The 21958-nt window shown below is 42.2% G+C and overlaps 2 protein-coding genes across 3 annotated transcripts; both read right to left on the minus strand.

Annotated features, from left to right (window-relative positions):
• Nucleotides 1-17187: 17187 nt before the first annotated feature.
• On the minus strand, nucleotides 17188-19363 carry LOC125767173 (uncharacterized). 2 transcript variants are annotated; one of them, XR_007418747.1, is made up of 3 exons: nucleotides 18659-19363; nucleotides 17930-18581; nucleotides 17188-17844 (listed from the first exon to the last, which is right to left on the minus strand). XR_007418747.1 is itself a non-coding variant. In XM_049433487.1 (2 exons), exons 1-2 carry the CDS (start codon nucleotides 18869-18871, stop codon nucleotides 18432-18434), a joined length of 363 nt encoding a protein of 120 aa, XP_049289444.1. In that variant the 5' UTR covers nucleotides 18872-19363; the 3' UTR covers nucleotides 17188-18431. The 2 variants fall into 2 exon arrangements, 1 of the variants encoding a protein (XP_049289444.1); XM_049433487.1 differs by having other exon boundaries at nucleotides 17188-18581.
• Nucleotides 19364-19544: 181 nt separating this feature from the next.
• LOC125771630 (uncharacterized) lies at nucleotides 19545-20695 on the minus strand. The gene is made up of 2 exons (XM_049442434.1): nucleotides 20333-20695; nucleotides 19545-20257 (listed from the first exon to the last, which is right to left on the minus strand). Exons 1-2 carry the CDS (start codon nucleotides 20516-20518, stop codon nucleotides 20015-20017), a joined length of 429 nt encoding a protein of 142 aa, XP_049298391.1. The 5' UTR covers nucleotides 20519-20695; the 3' UTR covers nucleotides 19545-20014.
• Nucleotides 20696-21958: the final 1263 nt, after the last annotated feature.

Here is a 21958-nt window from a genome sequence, read left to right on the forward strand (position 1 = left end):
GCCCAACCACAGATCCGGTTTAGATGGACACCACCAAGTCACGGAGTTCCGGAGTGGAAAATGCCTCATCAAATAAATGAACAGCGCTGAACAGCGAAATAAACGTACCGCCGGGAGATTTGCCAATTCATTGCATTCCGTTCCCAAACCGATCCAAAAAACCGATAGGTATTGTACTTCTCCATCCTTTATTCCGACCAGGATGTGACCTGCAAATAGGATTGGAGTTTTGAGGTGGAAATATTTAATTAACTAAACTACGCATCAACATTTTACCTCACCAACGCGGGGGAAAACAAAACAACCTCCTTACCCTTCCATTGGGGGATTCTTGCCCCCTCCCCTTCTCCCTTTTTGTAAAAAAGGGGTGACACATTCCAACTGTCGGAATTAACCCTAGGTGACAGTTACCGTTTCCCGTCCGTGGTAACCTGGTGTTGAACCCCCGTGTTTCCGCTCGGTAAATAAAACTAATGACACTGCACGATGGGGACACCATCATGACACCGATGACAACAATTCCATTCCAATTCCACGCATATTCAAACATTGTCACATTTCAGCGGATTCAGATTAGTCTCCTTCCAACTCCTGTTCTGAGCGTGAGGGTGTGTTAAGCGCACGCAGCATAAATTTGTAGTCAAGTAAACAAAACGTTGCTTATGCTTCCCGGTTCTTTTGCCGGTATGATTTGTACTAAAGCAAGCAAACGGGAACAATCAAGCTCACGGTACGCGACAAAGAAAAATGACAGTTGTGACAGCGAATGGGTGTGAGTACTACTGCGGTGCTTTTATGGCGTTGTTGGAAATGTAAGAAATAAAGAATAATCATTACTAATCATTTTTTTTAGTTCTTTTTTTCTTTATTAATATGATTTTTCTCCCTTTTTGGCCAGTTAATCCTTATGATCCTTATGTAATCGACGAACTCTAATTACGGTTCCAAAATTACTAAGTTCAAAAGCATAGTACAGTGGAGCGCCGATTATCCGGGTACCTTTTATCCGGCTGTCCCATTATCCGTGCAGCTCGGAAATGACAGTTCCAAAGGCGAATATCGACCTATTACATACTAAACGACAAAGTACCTGCTTGCCGGAGGCTCTGACCGTGATAGAGCCCGACTCGGAAGCAGAGTATCAGTTGACGGCGACGATCTCGAGGTGGTAGAGGGGTTCTGCTACCTTGGTACGATCGTAACTTCGGACAACAACATGAGCAGCGAAATCCGAAGGCGCATTGTTCAGGGAAATCGTGTCTACTACGGGCTCCACAAACTCCTGCGATCCAGAAGGCTCCAGCAACACACGAAATGCACGATATATCGCACACTGATACGTCCGGTAGTCCTCTACGGGTACGAGTCCTGGACCCTGCTAACGGAGGATGCCAATGCACTCGCTATTTTCGAACGGCGGGTGCTAAGGACTATCTTTGGCGGTGTGTGCGAGCAGGGCGTGTGGAGAAGGAGAATGAACCACGAGCTAGCTGAGCTGTTTGGCGGTGCAGATATCCTGACGGTGGTCAAAGCCGGAAGGATACGATGGCTGGGGCACGTGATGAGGATGCCGGACTCATGCCCCACCAGGAAGGTGCTCGTCAGCGATCCGTTCGGCACGAGGCGGAGAGGAGCACAGCGAGCTCGTTGGCTGGATCAGGTGGAGTCAAACCTGTCGGAGATCGGATGCAGCCGGGGGTGGAGGACTGCAGCACTGGACCGAGTTTCCTGGAAACGGATTGGCGACCAGGCCATGTCTACGCGACGTGCTCGACCATGAGCAGGCCAGAAAAGAAGAGAAGAAGAAGACATACTAAACACTAATATTCATCAATAAAAAATGTTGTGCCTATTATCCGTGGTATTCGCTTATCCGGCAAAGGCTGAGTCCCGAAGAGCACGGATAATCGGCGTTCCACTGTACCTACTAACATACACAAAAGATTTGTAGAGCTTTGCCTATTTTGTTGTGCGGATTGCATACAAACAGGCTGATTTTTATTAATATTTCCCCATTTAGCACTTTTTTATTTATGTTTAATATTCCTATAATTAGATTATAGCCGCTTCTTCTCCCCGAACAGCCTTCTACTAAAAACTATCCTAATGTCAACTCACCTCCAAACACACACACACACCAGATGTAACACCTTTACAAAGGCGTTCATCGAATGGGGTGACTGATTAGAAATTAACGCTCCTGTGCTGAGCCATACAAATAAATCCTCCCTGGAAAACGAGGGTCTCGCACAAGGTATAACAATTAGTAGCAAATGTTTACACTACTCTAAATAGATACTATGCCTACATCACATCGGAAACAGTTGGTGTACTTTTTCAATTTGTGTACCTTTTTAGGCGTTTGGCATGTGTGTGGTGCCAAGTCATTGTGGAACGTTCTGGAGAAAAGGTTTTTGCCGTTTTTCCCATACCCAACGGCACCACGACACCTCCGGGGTGACACACGTGTCACCCAAAAATTACCGTCTTTGTGCCAGTTTCGCCCCAATGTTTCGCCGATAGTAAGTTTGTTGGTGTGTATCGAAAAAGGGACACGTTTCCCGTTAACGCACACAGGAATCCACCCACTCCTCCCTAGCTCCCTTTCCCCTTTTCACCTTTCGCTCCATCGACCCCCGGGGGAACGATAAAGATATCAAAACGCTTTACGCATCCGAAGCCGATCAAACGATGAGAAACCAACCTTCAACCAGGAAGGTCCTGTAGGTTCTGTCGCTTTCGATGCTATTGGGAGAGAGAGAGAGAAAAAAGCAAACTCCAGCTCGGTTAGGGAACGGTAGGTGCATGTGCGTTAGTGTGAATAATTAATCGCGTACGTGTTTGCTTGTCGCGTGCATGTGCGTGGTCGATATCGAGGGATAAGTTTGTCGGATGTGTTGGAAGTTGTCGTCCAATTGCACCATATGATACACTCCAGGAACTTGGTTAGATTGTGAGGGGTAGAGGGAGAGGGGGCGAGGTTTTGTCACCAACTCCACTGTTCGGGATCAACCGCTTGTACCCACACCGAGTGTCAGGACATAATAAAAAATGGCTCGATAAATGAAATAGAACATGATGTACGACACAACCTAAGCCTAAGCCTCGTCCGGGAAGCAGATGACAAGGTGATGATACAGGTGTGCCATCGAAAATAACCGAACAAAGGAAACCTTTCGAAAATACTCGAGAGAGTAGAGACATCCAACACAGACTAGGGAACTATGGGATTCGGGATAAGCACGGGTACACCGGTACTTATCAAGAACGCATTAAAAGTTCACATTAGAAACCGAACCGAAATATCCTCGTTTATCTTCCTGCCCCCCCCCCCCCCCCCTCCCACTCACCCTAAATGCCATTCCCGAAAGCTCCCTGGTGTCTTAAAATATTCATAACCATCACCCATAACTGCTCCATAACTTTCGGGCACGTTTTTCGGCATGTGTGTGTGTGTGTATGGAATTTCCATTCCACTGGCGCAAAAGGGAATGGGGTCGGTACACTGACTGGCGGTAGTTATCTATCCCGAAAATCCCACCAGCAGTGATAGCCCACCCCATTAAAACCCTCCAGGAATAAGCGGGCAATACCGGGGATATAGCCGGGGTTCGTGAAAAATGACGCACTTCATTATTAGTTTTCCATATCAGTGTGCTTGCATCGGAATTAATGAGGACCGGGTGAAAATACGACCAACAACTACACCACCAACCTTCCAAAACACTTCACAATCAATACGCTTTAATGCGTATAAAGGCTCTCGTGTCAGTCTCCTCGGTCTTCTCCGAGAAAATGAGCGCTGCAGTAGGCGTAACCGTGGAAGCTTACCCCTGTCACCTACTCACCATATTTGTGGAAACCATAGCAACGGATGCAAGCTTTCCAGTGCGTTGTGTAGATTTTTGGATTCAATTATCAAATCCCACCCGGCGGATCTTGTGACTCGACGTGACACCGATATCGCATCCTGCAGGATTCGATACGCTCGGATGTCGGAATTGGTCGATATCCAGCATACCCCCGGCAAAACATTCGAGTGCATTCGAGTGCAGAAACACCAAACATACCGAAGCCTACTAGGTACCAAAACAGTCAGCAGGGGCATGCACAAGATGTACTTCATAAATTATACCATCACATTACGGACACGTGTGAATGCGTGTTCTGGGTGTGAGAATAGACATCCCAACATTCGTGGTGGTGGATAGATTACAGCTTGGATTGGACCGCTTTTTGGTGCACCGAGCAGTTTCGAATTGCCGAGTTCTGGGGAGCTACGTTGAGGATTTATATGCATCCAGTAATTCCAGTTGGACACATCGTTCCTCAACACGATCAAGACATAGCCATCATTTGGGACGTATTCGTAGAGTTTTTCACTGTGAAGTTCTAACCACAAATGGCGACTACAATGTCCTGGTGTGACGCTGATGCTTGCGCTGCAGCTGTGATTATTTAATATGCACCAGTAATGAATGATCTATGATGGTTCGGACCGCAAAGGCGTATGCATATTTCATGACTTCTCCAATGCGGGACACTCCCATTCTGGGGTGAAGGATGTCCGCTCTTTTTGTGTGTCTGTGTGTGTTTTGTTTTATGTTCCCAATTCGTACGCCGTAAATCTTGTCAACTCAGGCAGTGTGGCAACGTTGACGAGACACCTTGAGCTATCCAGGTTACAGAACAGTTACAGGTTAAAGTAGCACTAACTGAAATTGGAACATCAAAAGGACCTCCGTATCAGACTTTGTCGGATTCATTAACATTGAGTCCAGTAGGTTTTCCGTGAGCTTTTCAGTTTTTATTGGGAAACTTAGACGACCTCTTATTGGATGCTATTCCGTACGGGCTCAAACGATCTCCAAATCCTTGATCATTTCTGGTCCGACTTTCTGGAACTCAATATTCTTTGAAAGGAATTTCTCAAACTCACTCTATCATCCTCCAAGATCATCTTCCAGTAAATCTTCTTCAGAATACTGCGAAATTAAATTCCCTTATGTCCCAATTTTACTTTACCATACTGCCATGTGTAAGAAAAGAAACCGGTTCCTGCCAGAAAAATGGCCAGCCAGAAATCGAAACCGGTAGCAAAAGTTCTTACCAAACAAACCGGTTCCTCTAACCTCAACTGGCTTGGTTGTTGTTTAGTCGATGTTTTTTTCTTTGAGCTACCGTTTTTAGAGCACAGCAAAAGCAAAAGGAGAATGAAAGAGAAACAACAAAAAAACGCACATATCTGTTAATGGCAGCAGAATGGTGTACAATTATCTCATCATCGATTCTAAACATGTTTTTAACACCCGTGCACCTCCTGCTGCTGCTGCTATCTGGTGCAGTCAGTGTGTATTTCGGGCTGCCAGTTCCCGTATACATACACATAAGCATAACTCGAGCGTCGATTAATTCGCTTGCAAATGGTTGCTGGCAAATGGTGGGACCGGTTTCGGGCCCGTTCCTAAATCATGTCTTATCGCGGCATTTCTTGCCCCCATTTCTGGTACATTAAATTTTGCATTACATTTAAAAAAGATTAGATATGAAATATTGGCTCATTTGGTAGTTGCCTTTTTTTCTTTCTTTTGCTCGTCCTCGAAACGATCCTCCATGAGCGAATCATGATACGCAAAAGGGACCGTAGTAATGTGGCTTTATGCAGCAATCGTTTTATTGTGCTTCTTATCTCCTGCATCAAGCGAGTCCACCAAGGGACAATCGTTGCTTCTTCACATTGTGTGTTTTTGTGTTATTGTTTCTAATGTCCTTGTTGGGCGAAGAACAGAAAGAGCGGATCACCTAATCCATCAACCGTGTAAGCATCAGTGTCTCACAATATACATATATGGGTGCCACATTCTAACACATTCACCCATAATCTCGTCCCCTAACGATCTTCTCCCTCATTACCCCCAAGCAGCCGGTAGCATTTCGGCTCTGCGTTTTTGATCGAACCCTGGTAAAAAAAACCTTTTCCTAAGCATCAACAAAAAAAACGAGAAAAAACCAAATGTGAATATAACTCACACCCGATCGAGCATGGGAAAACAGGCGACCCGTGTGGGTACCGGTGCACGAATTTATAACCCCCCGCTTATCAACAATTTATATGCGCATATATTTCATCCATGAAATATAGAAAACACCATGAATAAATTCCGTATCTATCATTCGAAGGTTTCGACAGGGCCGCCAGGAACGCATCCGCTTTTCCGGCTGCGAATCCCGGGATCCAAACACACACACGCGCCGGGAGGGCACGAATATGCATACAATCGTGTTATACGCAGCATCACTACACCGGATACTGGAGGACGTTGGTCAAGCAAGGTATATGTGTGTATTGGCCGCAAGTTTTCCATCAATAAAAGCTCGTTCCCCTTCATCACCTCCCCCATCACTACCTTCCTGCCATCTCCTTATTGTACGACTATGAAATTCGGTTGCTACGCAACAATCCTTTCACGTGGTTGTTTTTAGTGTTCGCAGCCTTGATGAGTATGGTCCAGTATTTTGTACCGTTCGACACGAAGCCAAAATAGCGTACCGGAAGGCCGGACATAACCGGTCCAGCGTTTGGAAATATCGGGACTTAAATCGGGGAGAGGTCGCTCTATGTTTTGATGTATTTCTATGGATGTACTACAAAATGCAGGGGTTTGCAATCAATGTTATTATAAAAATAAAAATAAATTATTTTTTATAAATTTTTAAAATCAAATAAAACCACGAAACACTACAAATGACATAAATTTAAAACTATTTTAACTAAATAGTAAAATAACCATAATAACCAAACCAGGTTGATGTCCACTGGCACTGGAAAAATGGAAACTCTATCCTGTTCCCTGCACACCGGTATGGTAACGGGGGTGGGAGAAAAATTGGCAAAATATTTCCATCACTTCTACCTGCCATCAGGGTACGTGTGTGTGTATGTTTGTGTGCAGCACATAAAAAAGAAAGTCGAACAAATCGCCCACACACTCGGATGCAAACAGGTGCTTGACCTGCTGTAGCCCGTCAGGAAAATTCACCATCCAATAACTCATTTTCCTGTTGTTTTTCAGCTCCAGTCAACCGTCAGCATGGAAACTTTGCGTCCCTGGGCCCTGGAACCCCGGGGGAAGGGAGGGTGGCGAAAAAAAGGAAAAGGAAAATGAATTTACACCCTGCACTTTCAACCTTCAACCCTTGTACCCCGTCACCCTAACAGTTTGGAGGAGGGGTTTCGAGGAGGAGGAGAACGTTCGTAAAACGTGTGATCCGTCCGTTTGACACGTTTCTGTTAATATTTTTCGGAGAATAAAACCCCTTTTTCGGGGGGGGGGGACGCGACCCCTGTGCGTCGCTCGAATGAAATCGAATCGGTTCGATGGAAATGTTGCAAATGTACACATACACACATACATGAATGTGTGTATGTGTAAAAAATATTATCCTTGTGGTCATGTACTGCCCGGACGGACACACACAAACACCGGATGGACGGGACGCGGAGGCTGTCCGATGACAAAGAAAAATGGATTCTTGTTGATGCTGTTGTTAAAGTTTTCCACCAACCCCGGCCACACTACATCCTTGCTCGGTTGTCTCGAGAATTCCTCAGGAAGGATATATTTTCCCCAACCCTAACCCCAAACCCCGTTTTCTTCGGCACAAAAATTGATTGGCATGTTCTGCATCCTGTGTCATCCCTCTCCAGTTGACCAGAGTATAATCGAGTTGATTTCTTTCACACCTGCTTTCGGGTGCTTTTGTTCACCTGACGAAACAGGAAGTGGTATTGGAGAGGGAGGGGTTTTTGTTAATTAAAACTGAACCCGAAAAAAAAGATCGGTCCCCCCTTTTTTCTGTAACCGCAAACAATTTTTCTCCTCACTCTCCTCCGGCTAGTGCAAGGTGTAGTTTGGATGAATAGCAATTTTCTGAAAGTTAATTGAGATGGGCTTTGTTGAACGTTTTCAGCTCATCGAGCCGGAACGTGTCGAATATATGTATGTATAAATATACATCTTCCGTCTACTATAAAGGAAGATTTGATGCTTTCAATTAAAATAATTTCATCTTGTCTATTTTTCTTAATACATGTTGTAAAATTTTTTTTACCAAACTTATATCACGATTTTTTTCTTCAAGATGGATCAACATGTGTTAATGGAAGATCAACACCTCCACAAATATTTTAAACACGATTAAACTCTACTCTACCGTACCACAAAATCAAATCTTCCATCCATGCAAGAAATATTCCTAAACCTATTAACGAAACCAAACTCCAATATCCAAACTGTGTCTGTGTGTAATAAAAAAAACCATTCTCCTCCCTCGTTCTAGCACTCTCTCTCTCTCTCGGTGCAATAAAAGTGAATCTCTTAAACCGATTACTAGCACCCTAACGTTGGTGAACGCTTACATTCGCCTGTGCAGCACATTTCCGAGTTGCACCGAATACGATGAATGCGTTATCGAATCATTCGCTCCAAACGGTACCCGAAATTACATTTCCCAGCAAACCCGATATCGGTACCGAATGCTGGCCCGCAGGAAGAGGGCACCACTACCAAAGCACAGGTGCACAGGCGGGGTTTTTGGGAAATTTAAACAACCGTCAGACAGCATTGGAATACCATCGGAAGTAGTTGATTGTGGTGCCGTACCAAGTATTGCTTTAAAATTGAAACCAATGGCTGAAGAGTATGGTTAGGAACTACGTATGTGGTTTGAGGAAAAAAAAGGTATTACGTGCTTGTATTATTGTCTTCTTGGTGTTGAATGTTGGGTCAAGTTGTGTACTTTGTATAATAATATTATTTACATTCATATCGTAATACAATGCAAATGGTTTGTGGGAGCAAAAGAGGAATGTTTTATGCGCCTAAAAACGATTACCTATTTTCAAATCTTCTTCTCAATCTTAATTAAAAACTCTTGCAGTAAGAAACAGGTTGTATATTTTTTATTATTCCTCTTCCTATCTACACCGATACTAACTTTAAAGGCAAAAACATCCTCTTGCGACCGAACATTAGGCAAACATCATTGATTGCCCCTTGCCGGTTTGATCGGTTCGAGCTATAAAGTTTAATTTGATTGCAAAACCATCCGATCTTCCACCATCGCATCAAGTGATAAATTGCGTTTTTCCGTTAAACCTCGGTCCCTGTCATACCACATCGCAAGGAGAGAGCGAGGAAAAATGTACGGTGCGAATGTCACACACACCTTAAATAAATGAAGCCGGGCGGATCACGAACAAACAAAAAAAAAACAAAGTTTGAGAACCATAATCTCAACACCGCACGTTCGCACTCATACACACACTTTCATCAATCATTTTGACGTGACGATACGAAACAAAGTTTGTTTCACTTTACTTTACGTCGCGTAACGCGAACGATCGTGAAGATGGCTGACTGGGCGCCTCCATCGAATAAAAACCATGAATGACCGGGCGTCTCCATCGAGTGAGCTACTCGCCAGTACGTCAAAAACTTTAATTTCTTTGTATGGGAAAAAGTAATAAGCCACCCGAAATTATCTACCAAAAAACTCGAAACTGATCTTTTGCTTACACCCTCTATTTTTCTCTCTCTTTTACTCTCCTTCATAAATGGAAATGTTTTCTTCCGCACAACTACATTAGCTGCTTAATTTAGCCACAACATGGACACACTTTTACCGGTGGATTACTTCTGCCTTGGTAAACGCATCATTCAATCGATGGGCAGTTTTGCTTGTTTTTTTTTTTGTTAGGGTGTGATCTAACTTCCGAGTACTGGTCGATAGATGAAGTCGGCAAACTTTGCTCACTGTGAAAAACTTGCTCCTACAGCAATAAAATGCATTCACCAGGAAAAAAGCAATAGGAGATGAATGGTTGGGAGTGGGAGGGAAGTATTTTTCTTGCAACCACACAGCTAATACCAGCAACCGATTGAGTAAGATTGATTGTTAGATTGGTTTGGTCAACCAAGTCAACCTGCTCCTCGTCGTCACCGAATTGGTTGATTAGCTCCACAAAAAAAACAGGTCCACACCGAAACTTTTTCGGCCGGCAATGGGAAAAGGAGAAGAGATGATGTTGGAGGGTTTCTTTTTTTTATCAATCGGTCATTCTCTCCCTCATACATTAAATATGTTTCCATTAATGTGAGCTGATGGTAATTGCAAAATGCTGCTTCCTATTTCCATCTTCTATTCATTCATTTCACAGTCTAACCGGGCGAAATTGATCGATGGTTGCAAATGATCATTTCGATAAACAATGAGTTCGTTTCGAGAGGTGAAAATTAATGAAAGTATTTCGTCACCAGATGAAAAAGGAGATACGAGATGAAATCGGGACTTAAAGACCTTTTTTTTTGAAAATATCCAACAATAACTTCTCTTAAATTTGTCTTCTGTTTTTTAAAGAGAAGAAATTTGCAAATACTTAAAAGAATGTTAGTTAGTATTGGTAAGTGTAATACAAAATTCTCATGTATCTTTGAGATATAAAACTTTCTGAATAGAATTATTGGAAAGTAACTCCAAGTATCGAAGGTAGTTTCACGAAAACAGTAAGGAACAGGTACAAAACTATCTCCCACAGCATACATCTGCAGCAGATGGTAACGACGTGGAAAAGTATTCTTATGGTACATTCTACTAAAAACATTCCCTACAGTACCGCAAAGCTGCTCATATTTTCTTTCCATTGAATGAAAACTTTCGAACCATACACTTATGTAAAGGGGGAAAAAAGTATTCTCACTTGTAGCACACTATCAACTCTTCCAACTAACTATCTCACCAAGGGAGTTGACTAGGAAACGAACTAAAACTTCATCATCTTTTCACGTACCGATAGTTTTCCCCCAGCGAAAAGGCATCCACTAACGATGGTTCGAATGGTGAAATATTTCAACTTACGCCACCATAGTTGCCACAAAGGGAACTAAAGCTATCGCACAATACATACTATCCCTCTTTCTCTCTCTCTGTGTCAGTAATTCGAATGTACAGAAAAGCGAATAATCCTTCTGACGGAAGGGAAGAAAAAAATCTCCTCCATCACGACGGTGAAAAGCCGGATCTGTTGACTGTTTTCCATGCGGCTTTTAAGCGATGGTTCACCGTTGGATACCGTTGCAGAAGCGCCAATCCGTACGAATGTAAAGTAAATGAGATTTACTGTACTTTATACCATCGAAACGTTCTAGATTGAGAGGTTTAGTTTCACGTTCTGTAGAACGCTTCAGATCAAGTCCCAGCAATGGGAACGACTAGTCTGGACTGGATTAGAGTGTGGGGAATTATGAATTTTCCTACCACGAAACACGAAGCGGGATTTCAAATCTGGCATAGGAAAGGCCAATTTTGACGCATGCTGATAAGGTTGATGAAAAAATCTTTTCTTTTTAAGTATTTTACCAACAAAAAAACAAGTTTGTAATGTTTTATATCAAAAAATAAAAAGTGAAATAAAATGATAGCAACAGTTAAAATTTTTTTAAAAAAATATTGAAAAACTTTTTTTTTCCGGAAAGATCTGATCAGATCTGATCAGAAAGAGGCTCCTAAATATTTTAGGCAACTTTTAGGTCTTTAGGTACATATCCTTGCTACTAAAATCACGTTTTCCAATAGACTTTTTAAACAAGTTTCTCCTAAAAAATCGACAATTTAAGAACCAATTAGTATATAAAAAACTACTGAAAGCTTTTCAAATTTATTTTACAAGACTGGAATTTACAAAACTAACGTAACTTTTCACTAAACCTAGCACCCTTTTCACTGACAATGATACAACACGGCATCGCGCTGAAGAGTGTGGTACGATCTTTTTGAACAATTTTCCATTGCAATCGGAACGCATCGCAACAAGTCTAATCAAATGGTGCGCCGGCCGGAAAATGAACAAACTGAATGTGACCTGGCAAAAACCATTCCTTCGGCAACGAACATTCAAAGACACTCTCTGAAGACACTTTCCATTGCTAATTATACTCTCGAAATGGGGAAACGGGAAATGGGAAAGACAACAAACACAAAATATTGTTACAAACAGTTGTAACAATTTTCAATCAACTCATCGATGTGTAAAAGTCGACATGACGCTTTTCCACGAAACAAAACACATTCATTCAGTTCGCAAAAAGGGAAGAAATATTGTTTTATCATGTGTTTTTTCTTCTTTTGCTTTTGTGTTCGTACACAAAAGCGTGTTGCATTTTAGGTCTTCTCTGTAAACGTGTGATTAAAATTGACTAGAAACAACATCAAACGTGCTACAAACAATCCATTGGTTGTCGATTTTTTTTGGCAGCTATCAGAATTAAAACAATTTTGTTTTTAAATTAGCTAATGTTTTCTGTAAAGCCATCATACAATAATGGTTTAATAAGAATTTTTGAAAATCTGAATAAGTAAAAAATATATTTAAATTGATAAACATAAACAAAACACAAGGATTTTTTTCCATTTCCACAAATTAATCTACTTTTTGCATCCCTTTTTACGAAATGCACTTTATCCCGTTCGTTGCACTTGCTTCGAAAGATGCATTCAGTAATTACGAAATGGAAGCCATTTTTCACAAAATTTTCTTCACTATTTTGTTTGTGTGTGTGCCACAAATTAAGATAGTTTAATTTATTCATTGACTGCATCTTTTGGTTGCCTTCCCTTGTACGGGTACGGGCGAGAGAAGTGACACTAATTGGTAATTTTCTTTCCAACCCAGCAAAAGGGCCTCTTTTCATCCCGGGGAAATTCTAAAGCCAAAAAATAAAAACGAATGGTCACAGCCGTAAACCTCTCCAGCTCGAGTCAGAATTGTATAGGATCTTCCATAAACTATAAGAGAAAGTAAAATGCAAAAACCGTTGAAGCAGGTTTCTAGCAGCGCATATCCTTCGTGCCAGGGAAAAGGAAAAGCGCCAAAACAGGAACACAAACGCAAAACCCTACCTCGATCGTAAAGTACCACAAGATCCGGGCAACAAGATCGGCAGACGCTTCCCTCTTTTTTTACGATTATCCACTTCGGTCCATTTTCTTTGGCAGCTTAATTTGCTGCTACTGCAATTTGGGAAGTGCAGCCATACCACACATCGGATGGCCAACCTGGACGTCCAAGAGAAGGAAGTGGGAGAAGCGGGAAAAACGGGGACAAGAAAGCCACACAGACACACACACAGACAAAAGGCGACAATCATAAAAACCGAGAAAGAAAGCGCCGGGTCGCACCACCCAAAAACCCCAAAAAAAAAAGCGTTAACCGTTCGGAAGGGAGAATATCATTTTCGCAAGAGTCAGCACCCGGCACACTCACTAGCATGGAACGGATGAAAGTTGTAAATTACAAAATTTGCATTTAAATAGCGGCAATAAAGCAACGATTCATGCTCGGTTTGCCACGGTTGCCTTGGTTTGACCGGCCGGTTTTGCTGACTTTTGCCATTTTTGCAAACTTCCATCGTCTTGTTGTTTTTCGGTGGCGAATTTTCTTTTTTGTTTCATCTCCTGCAAAAGCTTCTTCAGATTTTATAGATCTAGCGAAGCGAAAGTTTGCGCAAAACCGAAACCCGTGCCACGCTTTATCCTTTTTTTGTGATTTTTGTTGGTTTTGTATTAGTAAAATAAGAACATCTTTTCTAGGGTAAATGTTATTCCCTCTTTCTTTTTCTTTTGTGTTATTTGTTTAGTCTTATTTGCGTTGCTTTATTTAAGAAAAAGGCATGCAAATATCACGATCGCTTTTTTCTTTCTTTACAATGATCTATGAATCTGCAGTTTTATTTTTTTTTGCTGCAAGATAATTATTTATTTTACATGTTTTATGCATTACTAAGAAATTTTTTTTGTATCATAATGAGTGAATGCCAACCGAGTATGCCCGGGATAAGGTAAAATACAAGGAGGAAATGCCTTGTGAAAAATGTACGTCTTCAGCTTCAGAGGCTGACAATACGGCCGAAGCCGTAATAATAAATTATAAATAAATAAATAAATAAATAAATAAAATGAGTGAATGCATTTAATTATTTAATTTTAAAAAAGGTTCATTATTGGAGATAAAAAAGAAACGGAAAAGTATTTCGGATGCATCTCGTACTGTTAAATTAAAATTGCGCCTAAAAGTATGCAACGCTCAAAGCAATTTATGTTTTGCTGTCATTTGAACGGAATTTAAAAAACCGTTAAATTCATATTAAGCTTCTCGGTTTTCAACCTTTTTGTAGTTTTTAGCTTTCATATATCTTAAGGAAACGCAAAAAAAACCTTCACGTGTACGCAATAAATACCGCACAATGTAACCACCTCTCGTACACTTACGGTGCAAACAAAAAAAGGAACTTTATCCGTAACAGCTCCCATAAGCATCACGAACGTCGAACATTATCATGATCGGAAAGTTTGTTACATTTTATTGCATCCCATACTCTGTTGCCGGCTTCGAGTACAAACCCCAAAGCAAAAAAACACACACAACCACTCGTACTTTCTGCGTCTTTTGCGTAATTTCTGCGTGCGATAACGCGCAGCATAACAAACGGCAGCGCTGTTATTTGTCCTTTAACTTTGAATAGGTTTTCTTTTTGTTGCTGCCTTCCTTCTTCCTGGGCGTTCGCTGTTCGAACGAGATTTATTTGTCAACCACATTTTATGCGTGTGTCGTTTTGCGAAGCGAGCGGACAAAAGAATGCACATTATGAGAAAGATTCCTTTGTCTTCGGGTGGTTTGTGTGTGTGTTTTTTTTGTTCTTCTCCACTACACGTGACGAGATTAGATTGCTATGGTCAGTAGGCAAATATGGAACACACACACACAAAAAAACAAACTCACCCAACAAACATAAATAACAATGGACGCTGCCGGGAATATGGTTGACATTTGGCATTTTATGGTAGTTTTTTAGTACTTTCTTTTCTGTTTGCATCTGAAGGAACGATTTTTTCGCTGTGTTGCATTTCTTCTGCAGAGTAGAAAAATTAGACAAACTTCAAGTGCTTGCGAAAAAAATCGTCCATCGTTGGGAGGTGGAAAACTTTCCTCATCGGCATCGAAACCGTTCATGCAGAAGCGAATAGTATGAATATTACAGCATTTTCTGACCACATGCAGGACCCACATGGTGCACACGTGCTGTTGTATATCGTACCATCGTACAGCTAGAACAACCGGCAATTCAAACTTTGTCACTTTTTGGCCACTTCTGGCCACACATGGTCCCCGAACTGCTGGTACGCATTTTCCGGAAACGAATACACGTTCGATTGGAGAATAAAGGGAAAACTTTCCTCTCGGTTGCATACGACCAACGTCGTAGCATAAAAAATAAAATAAATGACCGATGTAATCGTGCACTGGGACAATATATCCTCTGCGGTAAGGACACACTTTTCCCTACCCAAAATACCACCAGCTAAGAAACTTTTCACTCATATACAGCATGTTGCGCAAAGGGTTACCATATTGAAGTGCTTTCGTCTTGACTATCGTTCTCGCTACGCTGCTTTTGCTTGTGAAATGATTTTAGCAAACGGATAAGGGATGAGTGATTTTGGGCATTGTTTTTGCCAGCGTCCTTTTGCTTCCTTTTGCGTGGTTAATATCGCTGATGAAGAAACCCCTTAAATTCACTCACTCTTGACGATCTGATTCATTTGTATTTTGGGATAAAACTTTTCCTATTCAGATCGTGCAAAACTTCGTGCCTGAGCGTAACGTAAGTGATGATGCAGAAAAGAGATGCGAAAACGGGAAGGATTTGTCGCCGATCGTTGTTGGAGTTGGACAAACAGGCGTTTGGCAATGCCGGTGTACGCCAGGGAGACATGTTTGCTTAATTGACAATTACAACTCCAAGCGATGGCTTGCAGAGCGAAAATCGCAATATGCTAATCTCGTTATGGGGATTGCTTACTTTTAGGCGTTCGCAGATGAATTCACGGTAGGATACGGAGAATAATCAAATATTCAGAGCCAAACATCGGAGTAAAATTCAGAACAAGAAGAGAACTCGCGGGTTGACCATATAGCTTGATAAAATAAATGAGTATGTTTGAAGACAGTATAAATTTGATGCTAATATCTCAGAGGTGCGTCTGGAATTCAATATTGTATATTATCAAATAACTAAGTCACGTGTATCAGTTGTACGAATAGCATTGTCGGTCATCTTGGAAATGAAATGCCTAAAAAGATAAAAAAAATACGAAAAATGGTCCTTTGTATCGTAATTGCATACCTTAAGGCGTTTTTATCAATTTGTTTTGTTGTAGTTAAGGCGCAACGCTTACCTTTTGAGGAATTGTGTCATGCGAATGACAGCAAACAGTTTGCTCAATAGTTTATATACTAATCACTTGTTTTTTCTCCGATTTTCGCCTTTATTCATTTTCAATATTTTTTTTCAATATTCGTCTCTATTAATTTTCTCCAAACATTTCTTTTTCCACTTACAGCGTGATCCATGCCAGATGGACACATCGATTGCTTGTGCGTATCCGATTGATATCGTCTCTCAACACCTTCCAAATGTACTCCAAAGTTCGCTTACGAGTGCGTTCAATGCGCTAAAAGTACGTGTAACAGGTAAGAGCTATATCATGTATGTATATCCTATACATTATACGTGTCTTTGGTGAGCTTGATTTGTTATTCCTAGTGCAACTACCAATATATAAAACAGATAATCACACCGAATAGTAGCTCTTTTGGCGTTTCTTTTAGTTACTTAAATCATATATCAAACACAATACAACTTACGAGCTAAAGCTCCCCCTGCTCATCTTCTATCTCTTTAACTGAGGTCAGCTTGAAGGTCTACTTCAAAGCTTTTGGGGAAGAAATGGTTACGAATGGGGTTTAATGTTAGTTATAAAATCTTCTCAACTGGAATTTAACATCATATCGGCAGGTAAAACTGATCCATTTCGTACTCTAACACAAACGATCACCGTGAGTTGTGGAGTGAGTTCCTATTCTATACTCTGTGCTAATATCAGAAGACCTACGTGGAAATAGGCAAGTCACGGCTAGAAATGCAATTCCATCGCAGTGGGAAACGGGATAATGGGAGTGTGATGATAAAGGGGGGACATTTGTGTCACTTATTTGACAGCACTTGGTGCCATACCCTGCACTACAGGTGATTTCATCTACAGTCTTGTATTCTACGTTTTACAGCGCGGTTTTGTTCTTTTTTGGCAATGGAAAATAAGAATTCTTGAGCTACACAACATCATTATCATTGTACAGCATCATGTTAACGGATACTGGTACTATGTACTATATATGACCTCCGAGTCAATCCTTTCGTAAAATTTACACGTTCGTCCTGTTCGTTATACGCTATCAGACTCTCCTAACTTTAAGTAAACCCATTAGGCTAATGATCATACCGTATTGGAGTGCATCGTGTATCGTACTACAGTCTAAGTATTGCCATTCTTGCCATCTATCAACTAGAACCATAAGCACACATACAGTACACATACTTACATCGACTACTACCAACTCCCGCTTCTACGCTTGTTAACAATGAGTAAAAGTTTTGCTGTTTGCTTTCTAAACCTAACCTCAAACACGTTCCTTGCTACAAGGTTGAACATCCTAACATTCAGCACTACATCCTAGCGTGACAGAGAAATCCGTAAATGAAATCTGTTTCTGTTTCTTTAAAGCTACTGAGAAAAACTTCACCCTTCCGGTGTCGGGTATCAACACCCGTACAGAGACCCGGGGATCAGCTTGGATTGCAAATAGAGAAAGCTCATGTGTATCGTTCTAAATCTTAACACTTAATCGGTGGTTTGTTTGGGATGTCTGGAGCGTATTGACACTTGGAACTGGTGAGATAAAAAGGAGGACATTTACAGTCTTTCGTGGAGGGTTTATCCGTTGAGAAGGAAGCATTGTGTCCTTGGCCATTACCTCTCCATCCAAAGGAGGCAAGCGTTTTGGCATATCCGATTGAATTTTCTCTATTTTCTGGTGACATTATGTTTGTGCCTTGGTAGAGTGTATGCTGTAATACAATTGTCTCCTTCACTGCCACCTCCGGATTCTGGTGGCATGCTTCTCTTCCTTTCTTTGTGGTGGACTGCAAATGTGCTGTGCTTTTCCAATTCTTTTTGTTGTTGCAAAACTTCCATTTACTTCTCGGTGTGCACGCTGACATAGAAAAACAGATTGTGTGTAGGCACTTTCGAGCGAATAAAACATCCTTTGTCAGGCAGGCAAACGCAAATTTTGGTGTGAGGCTGGTGATGGTGGTACGTGCTGTCGTTTCGTATTGATTTAATATGCTTGCGCTTATGGAGCAGCGTTTGTTTCCGCTGTTAGTATCGGAATCTCCCCAGCTTTGGCATGCATGTCGAACGAAGTAAATAGAAACGGAAATAAAGCAGAGTTGCGGTAGAAGGGTAGGCCAGATTCACATCACCAGACAGTCGTCACACTCGCCCTGTGCATCGTCCTCACAGTCACAAAAGCCACAGTCACCACCCTGCCCGGACTCTTCGTAGCCGCAGCAGGTACAGCATTCCTCTTCCGCCTGCTCGATTGTCACTTCCTGTGTGGAAAGCTAAAATGGGATGATGAAAGGAAACAGTTTTAAAAATGCTCAAGCCTGCTCTAGCCGCCTTGTCCGCAACGCCTTACCGGTTCGTTACTGATCACACCCTCCACGTTTGCCGTTGCACTGGACGATGCACCCGGGAACAACATTTCCGGTGGAAACAGATACGTATCGTAGTAGTAATGGCTGTGCGTGACCTTGATGTGTTGCTTCAGCTTCTCCTGAGACTCGATGGGCATATCACAGAGCGGACACTTGAAGTTCATTATAGCAATACCACGGTCCGGTTCCATCATGATCCGCCCGTTCCCGCCACAGCACTCAGATGGTGAAGTACGTTTAAAGTAAGAGCTACCAGAACCAGCACGTCCACACGATTGGTTTCAGGTCCGGCCCTAAACTTTACCATACGCTCGTACCACACGGTGGTTGTTTATCGAGTGGCATGATTGCAGCTCTGCTAAACGAATTACACAAATACGAACCAAATAATGTTGCGTTCAGTCTTCTTATCGTGCGCTCTTTTACGGTGTGAATCGTGGTGCAATGTCCTTTTTTGGTGGAGGATAAATATAAACGGTTCAAAAATATGTTAACATCGTTTCGACTGTGCGGTGTGCGCCTGAAGGTAGACAATTGTGTGCACTGACAGTATTCGGTCGTCTCGCGTGTGTTCAGCTGCCAGCATGCATTACCGTTGACACACGCAGTACAAACTCTCACGGATAGAGGGCGCTTACTTGCTGCACAACGGGTGCTCCACATTATTTTAAATTCTTCTGTTCTGTACCGTTAATTATGACTTTGTACAGGTGAGAATTGAATGTTTTTTAAAAAATAACTTTTGAAAGCATAAGATGCAAAAATCAACAGTTTTTTTATATATACATATTTTCTTATTTTAAATTAATTACCAATCCAAAAGATAATTAAACCTCGCAACAAAACAAAACATAATCTTCACACATGTACTCCGACACGTTCCAAGATAATCTTATCTATATTTTCGTGTAAACATTTGACGTATAAAATACACTAAAAATACTGAACACAGCAGGGAAGGCTGTAGTGAAGAAATTGTTTGGCGTATCGATAAGCGGTCTAGCGACAAACCCGTTAAACACGTGCGCGTTACAATATCGATCGTTTCCCTCTTTCCACGTTTACTGTACACAAAAAGCTAAGAGTCTACGTAAGAACAAAATATAACCCACTTCTAGAAGTCGTCAATCCGTCAAGCTGGCAACATATCATCCTATTGCTACTGCACAGATCGAACGTTATAAGGTCTCACGTTCTTTTGGCACATTCGTTTCGAGCGTTTTAATTCAACAGATACACACGGCACAGTTTTAAAGTACACTTGTTAACGGATATTGAGCAGCCGGTGGCCACGATGGACGGTAGTTGTTCGTTTAAAAAACGGAACCAACCTTGGCTCACATTATGGAGCAATCGAACGAACAGCAATCCGGACAGTCCGCACAGCCGATGCAATCGCCGCACCCGAAACAATCGCCACAGTCGCATAAGTCGCCGCAAAGCCCACCACAACCGCAGCAACCTCCACAGCCGCACATGTCACACATTTCTCCACAACCGCACAGATCGTCGTCACCGCCGGCATCGTCTCCGCAGCAGCAACAACATCCATCCGTATCTGCTTCAGCCCCATCGGGTGCCTAAAAAAGCAATGCGACACACAGAGTTAGAATGCTCGGTTCAGCATAGGTATGCAGCTCAACAGAGTCGTGTACCGAAAGAGTTGGTGGAGTGGTAAGCACGGTGGTGGTGGTCGTTCCAATCGTCGCGAGGTCATTCAGCACCATCGGCACCAACAGATAGGTGTCGTAGTAGTACGCCGTGTGTTCCTCTTTCACGTGCTCACCAAGGTCATCCTGTGTGTCGAACAACGACTCGCACAGTGGACACTTGAAATTCATGCTCCTTTATTGCTTTATAGACCAAATTTTATTGCTTTGATCACTGCAAGAAACACTCACATTACACCTCTCTCTGTGTCGTGTGTTTATTATATTAAAAGACACATTATCGCACCATTTTGTCCACACCACGCACCACACCGGTTGACGTTGAAATCGATTCTAAGCAGTGACCCTACATATAGCATCAACCAGCATCATCGCTAACCCGATCTACGGGTCTCGTTGCTTTACGCCAAATTGCAACCAACACTAGCGCAAATCGTCGCGTCCAAACAAGCGCCTGAAACGCACACGCCAAAACGCAACAACCCTTGCTATGCGCGCGTATGTTTGCGTTGTAATACGCCAATGACATCACTCATTTCGTATGATTCCGGCCATCAGAATTAGAGCAAAAATAAAACGAAAATTCCCTAGCGTAAAACGCATTGCGCAGCTGGTAGGGTAAGCACCAACATGACAAATGGTGCCGGCCTGGGGGGAAAATCTACATTTAGCAAAGAATTTCTCCTCTAACAAACCACCCATTATTGCGGTACAAAGGTTTCGTTTTACAAAAAAGAGGAAAGCATTTGAACTCCGTTGCTAATCGCCAAGCTTTATCATCTTGCGTGGCGCATGTTGGCTATGAGTCCTGAAACACATTTGCAGTTAGTGGAATGGTTTTAAATTAAAAATTTTATTCTCTTTTGTGAGAATCGTGTAGGTAAGAAGGTACCGGGTACTCCTTCGAATACTTCATAATCATCTTGTGAAACCGAATTGTGTGCGTTCGTAATAATCGTTTCGTGAATAAAGATAGTTAATCTACAGAACCTGAACGGCGGTGTTCAGGGTGGACCGTGAGCGATTTAGAGGACCCCTGCAGCAGGTCGAGACCGCGAAGCGTTTGTAGCGGCTGATAAGTAAATAATCCACAGAACGGCACGACGAGTCACGTTTCGAAAAGACGTTATCAAGGCGTTTAAATTCCACGCACAACAGTTAAGTAATTCGCAGTTCGTATCAGCTGTCCGCATTCGTCTGGTTCGAGCGATAAAAAATTACCTAAGGTCGATAGATATGACGTATGTTTCTTAGTTCGATGTAACTTACCTCCATCTGTGGTAAATATCCCGGGGCAGTTGCCATTTGTCCCAGCTGGTCTGCATCCAGTTCGTGAAGATCCGACGCGATCGCATCTGCTTCTGGTTCTAATATTTCGGTGGAAAATGCATCAGGCAATTCACCAGCGTCCGGGTCATCGTCTACGAGGACCTCTTGTCTCATCTCTAACGCTTCCTCCTCTTCACCGCCAGCTACATAGTCCAGCGAACGTCCAGCCAACGCTATCTGTCCCGCCGACAACTCGATATCGGTGACTGTATCCACTGCCTTCGCATATCGTTGCTCCAACTTTTCCATCGTCTCCTCACCGACCATATCCGTAACCATTCG

The sequence above is a fragment of the Anopheles funestus genome, chromosome 3RL (genome assembly GCF_943734845.2).
Source record: "Anopheles funestus chromosome 3RL, idAnoFuneDA-416_04, whole genome shotgun sequence".
NCBI lineage: Eukaryota > Metazoa > Arthropoda > Insecta > Diptera > Culicidae > Anopheles > Anopheles funestus.

Excerpts from the sequence above, each read along its gene's own strand:
- LOC125771630 (XM_049442434.1), bottom strand. The coding sequence starts at position 20,518 with ATGAATTTCAAGTGTCCACTGTGCGAGTCGTTGTTCGACACACAGGAT. Across the intron at positions 20,258-20,332 it reads CCACTCCACCAACTCTTTCG|GCACCCGATGGGGCTGAAGC; the intron begins GTACACGACTCT and ends TTGCTTTTTTAG.
- LOC125767173 (XM_049433487.1), bottom strand. The coding sequence starts at position 18,871 with ATGATGGAACCGGACCGTGGTATTGCTATAATGAACTTCAAGTGTCCG. Across the intron at positions 18,582-18,658 it reads GTGTGATCAGTAACGAACCG|CTTTCCACACAGGAAGTGAC; the intron begins GTAAGGCGTTGC and ends ATCCCATTTTAG.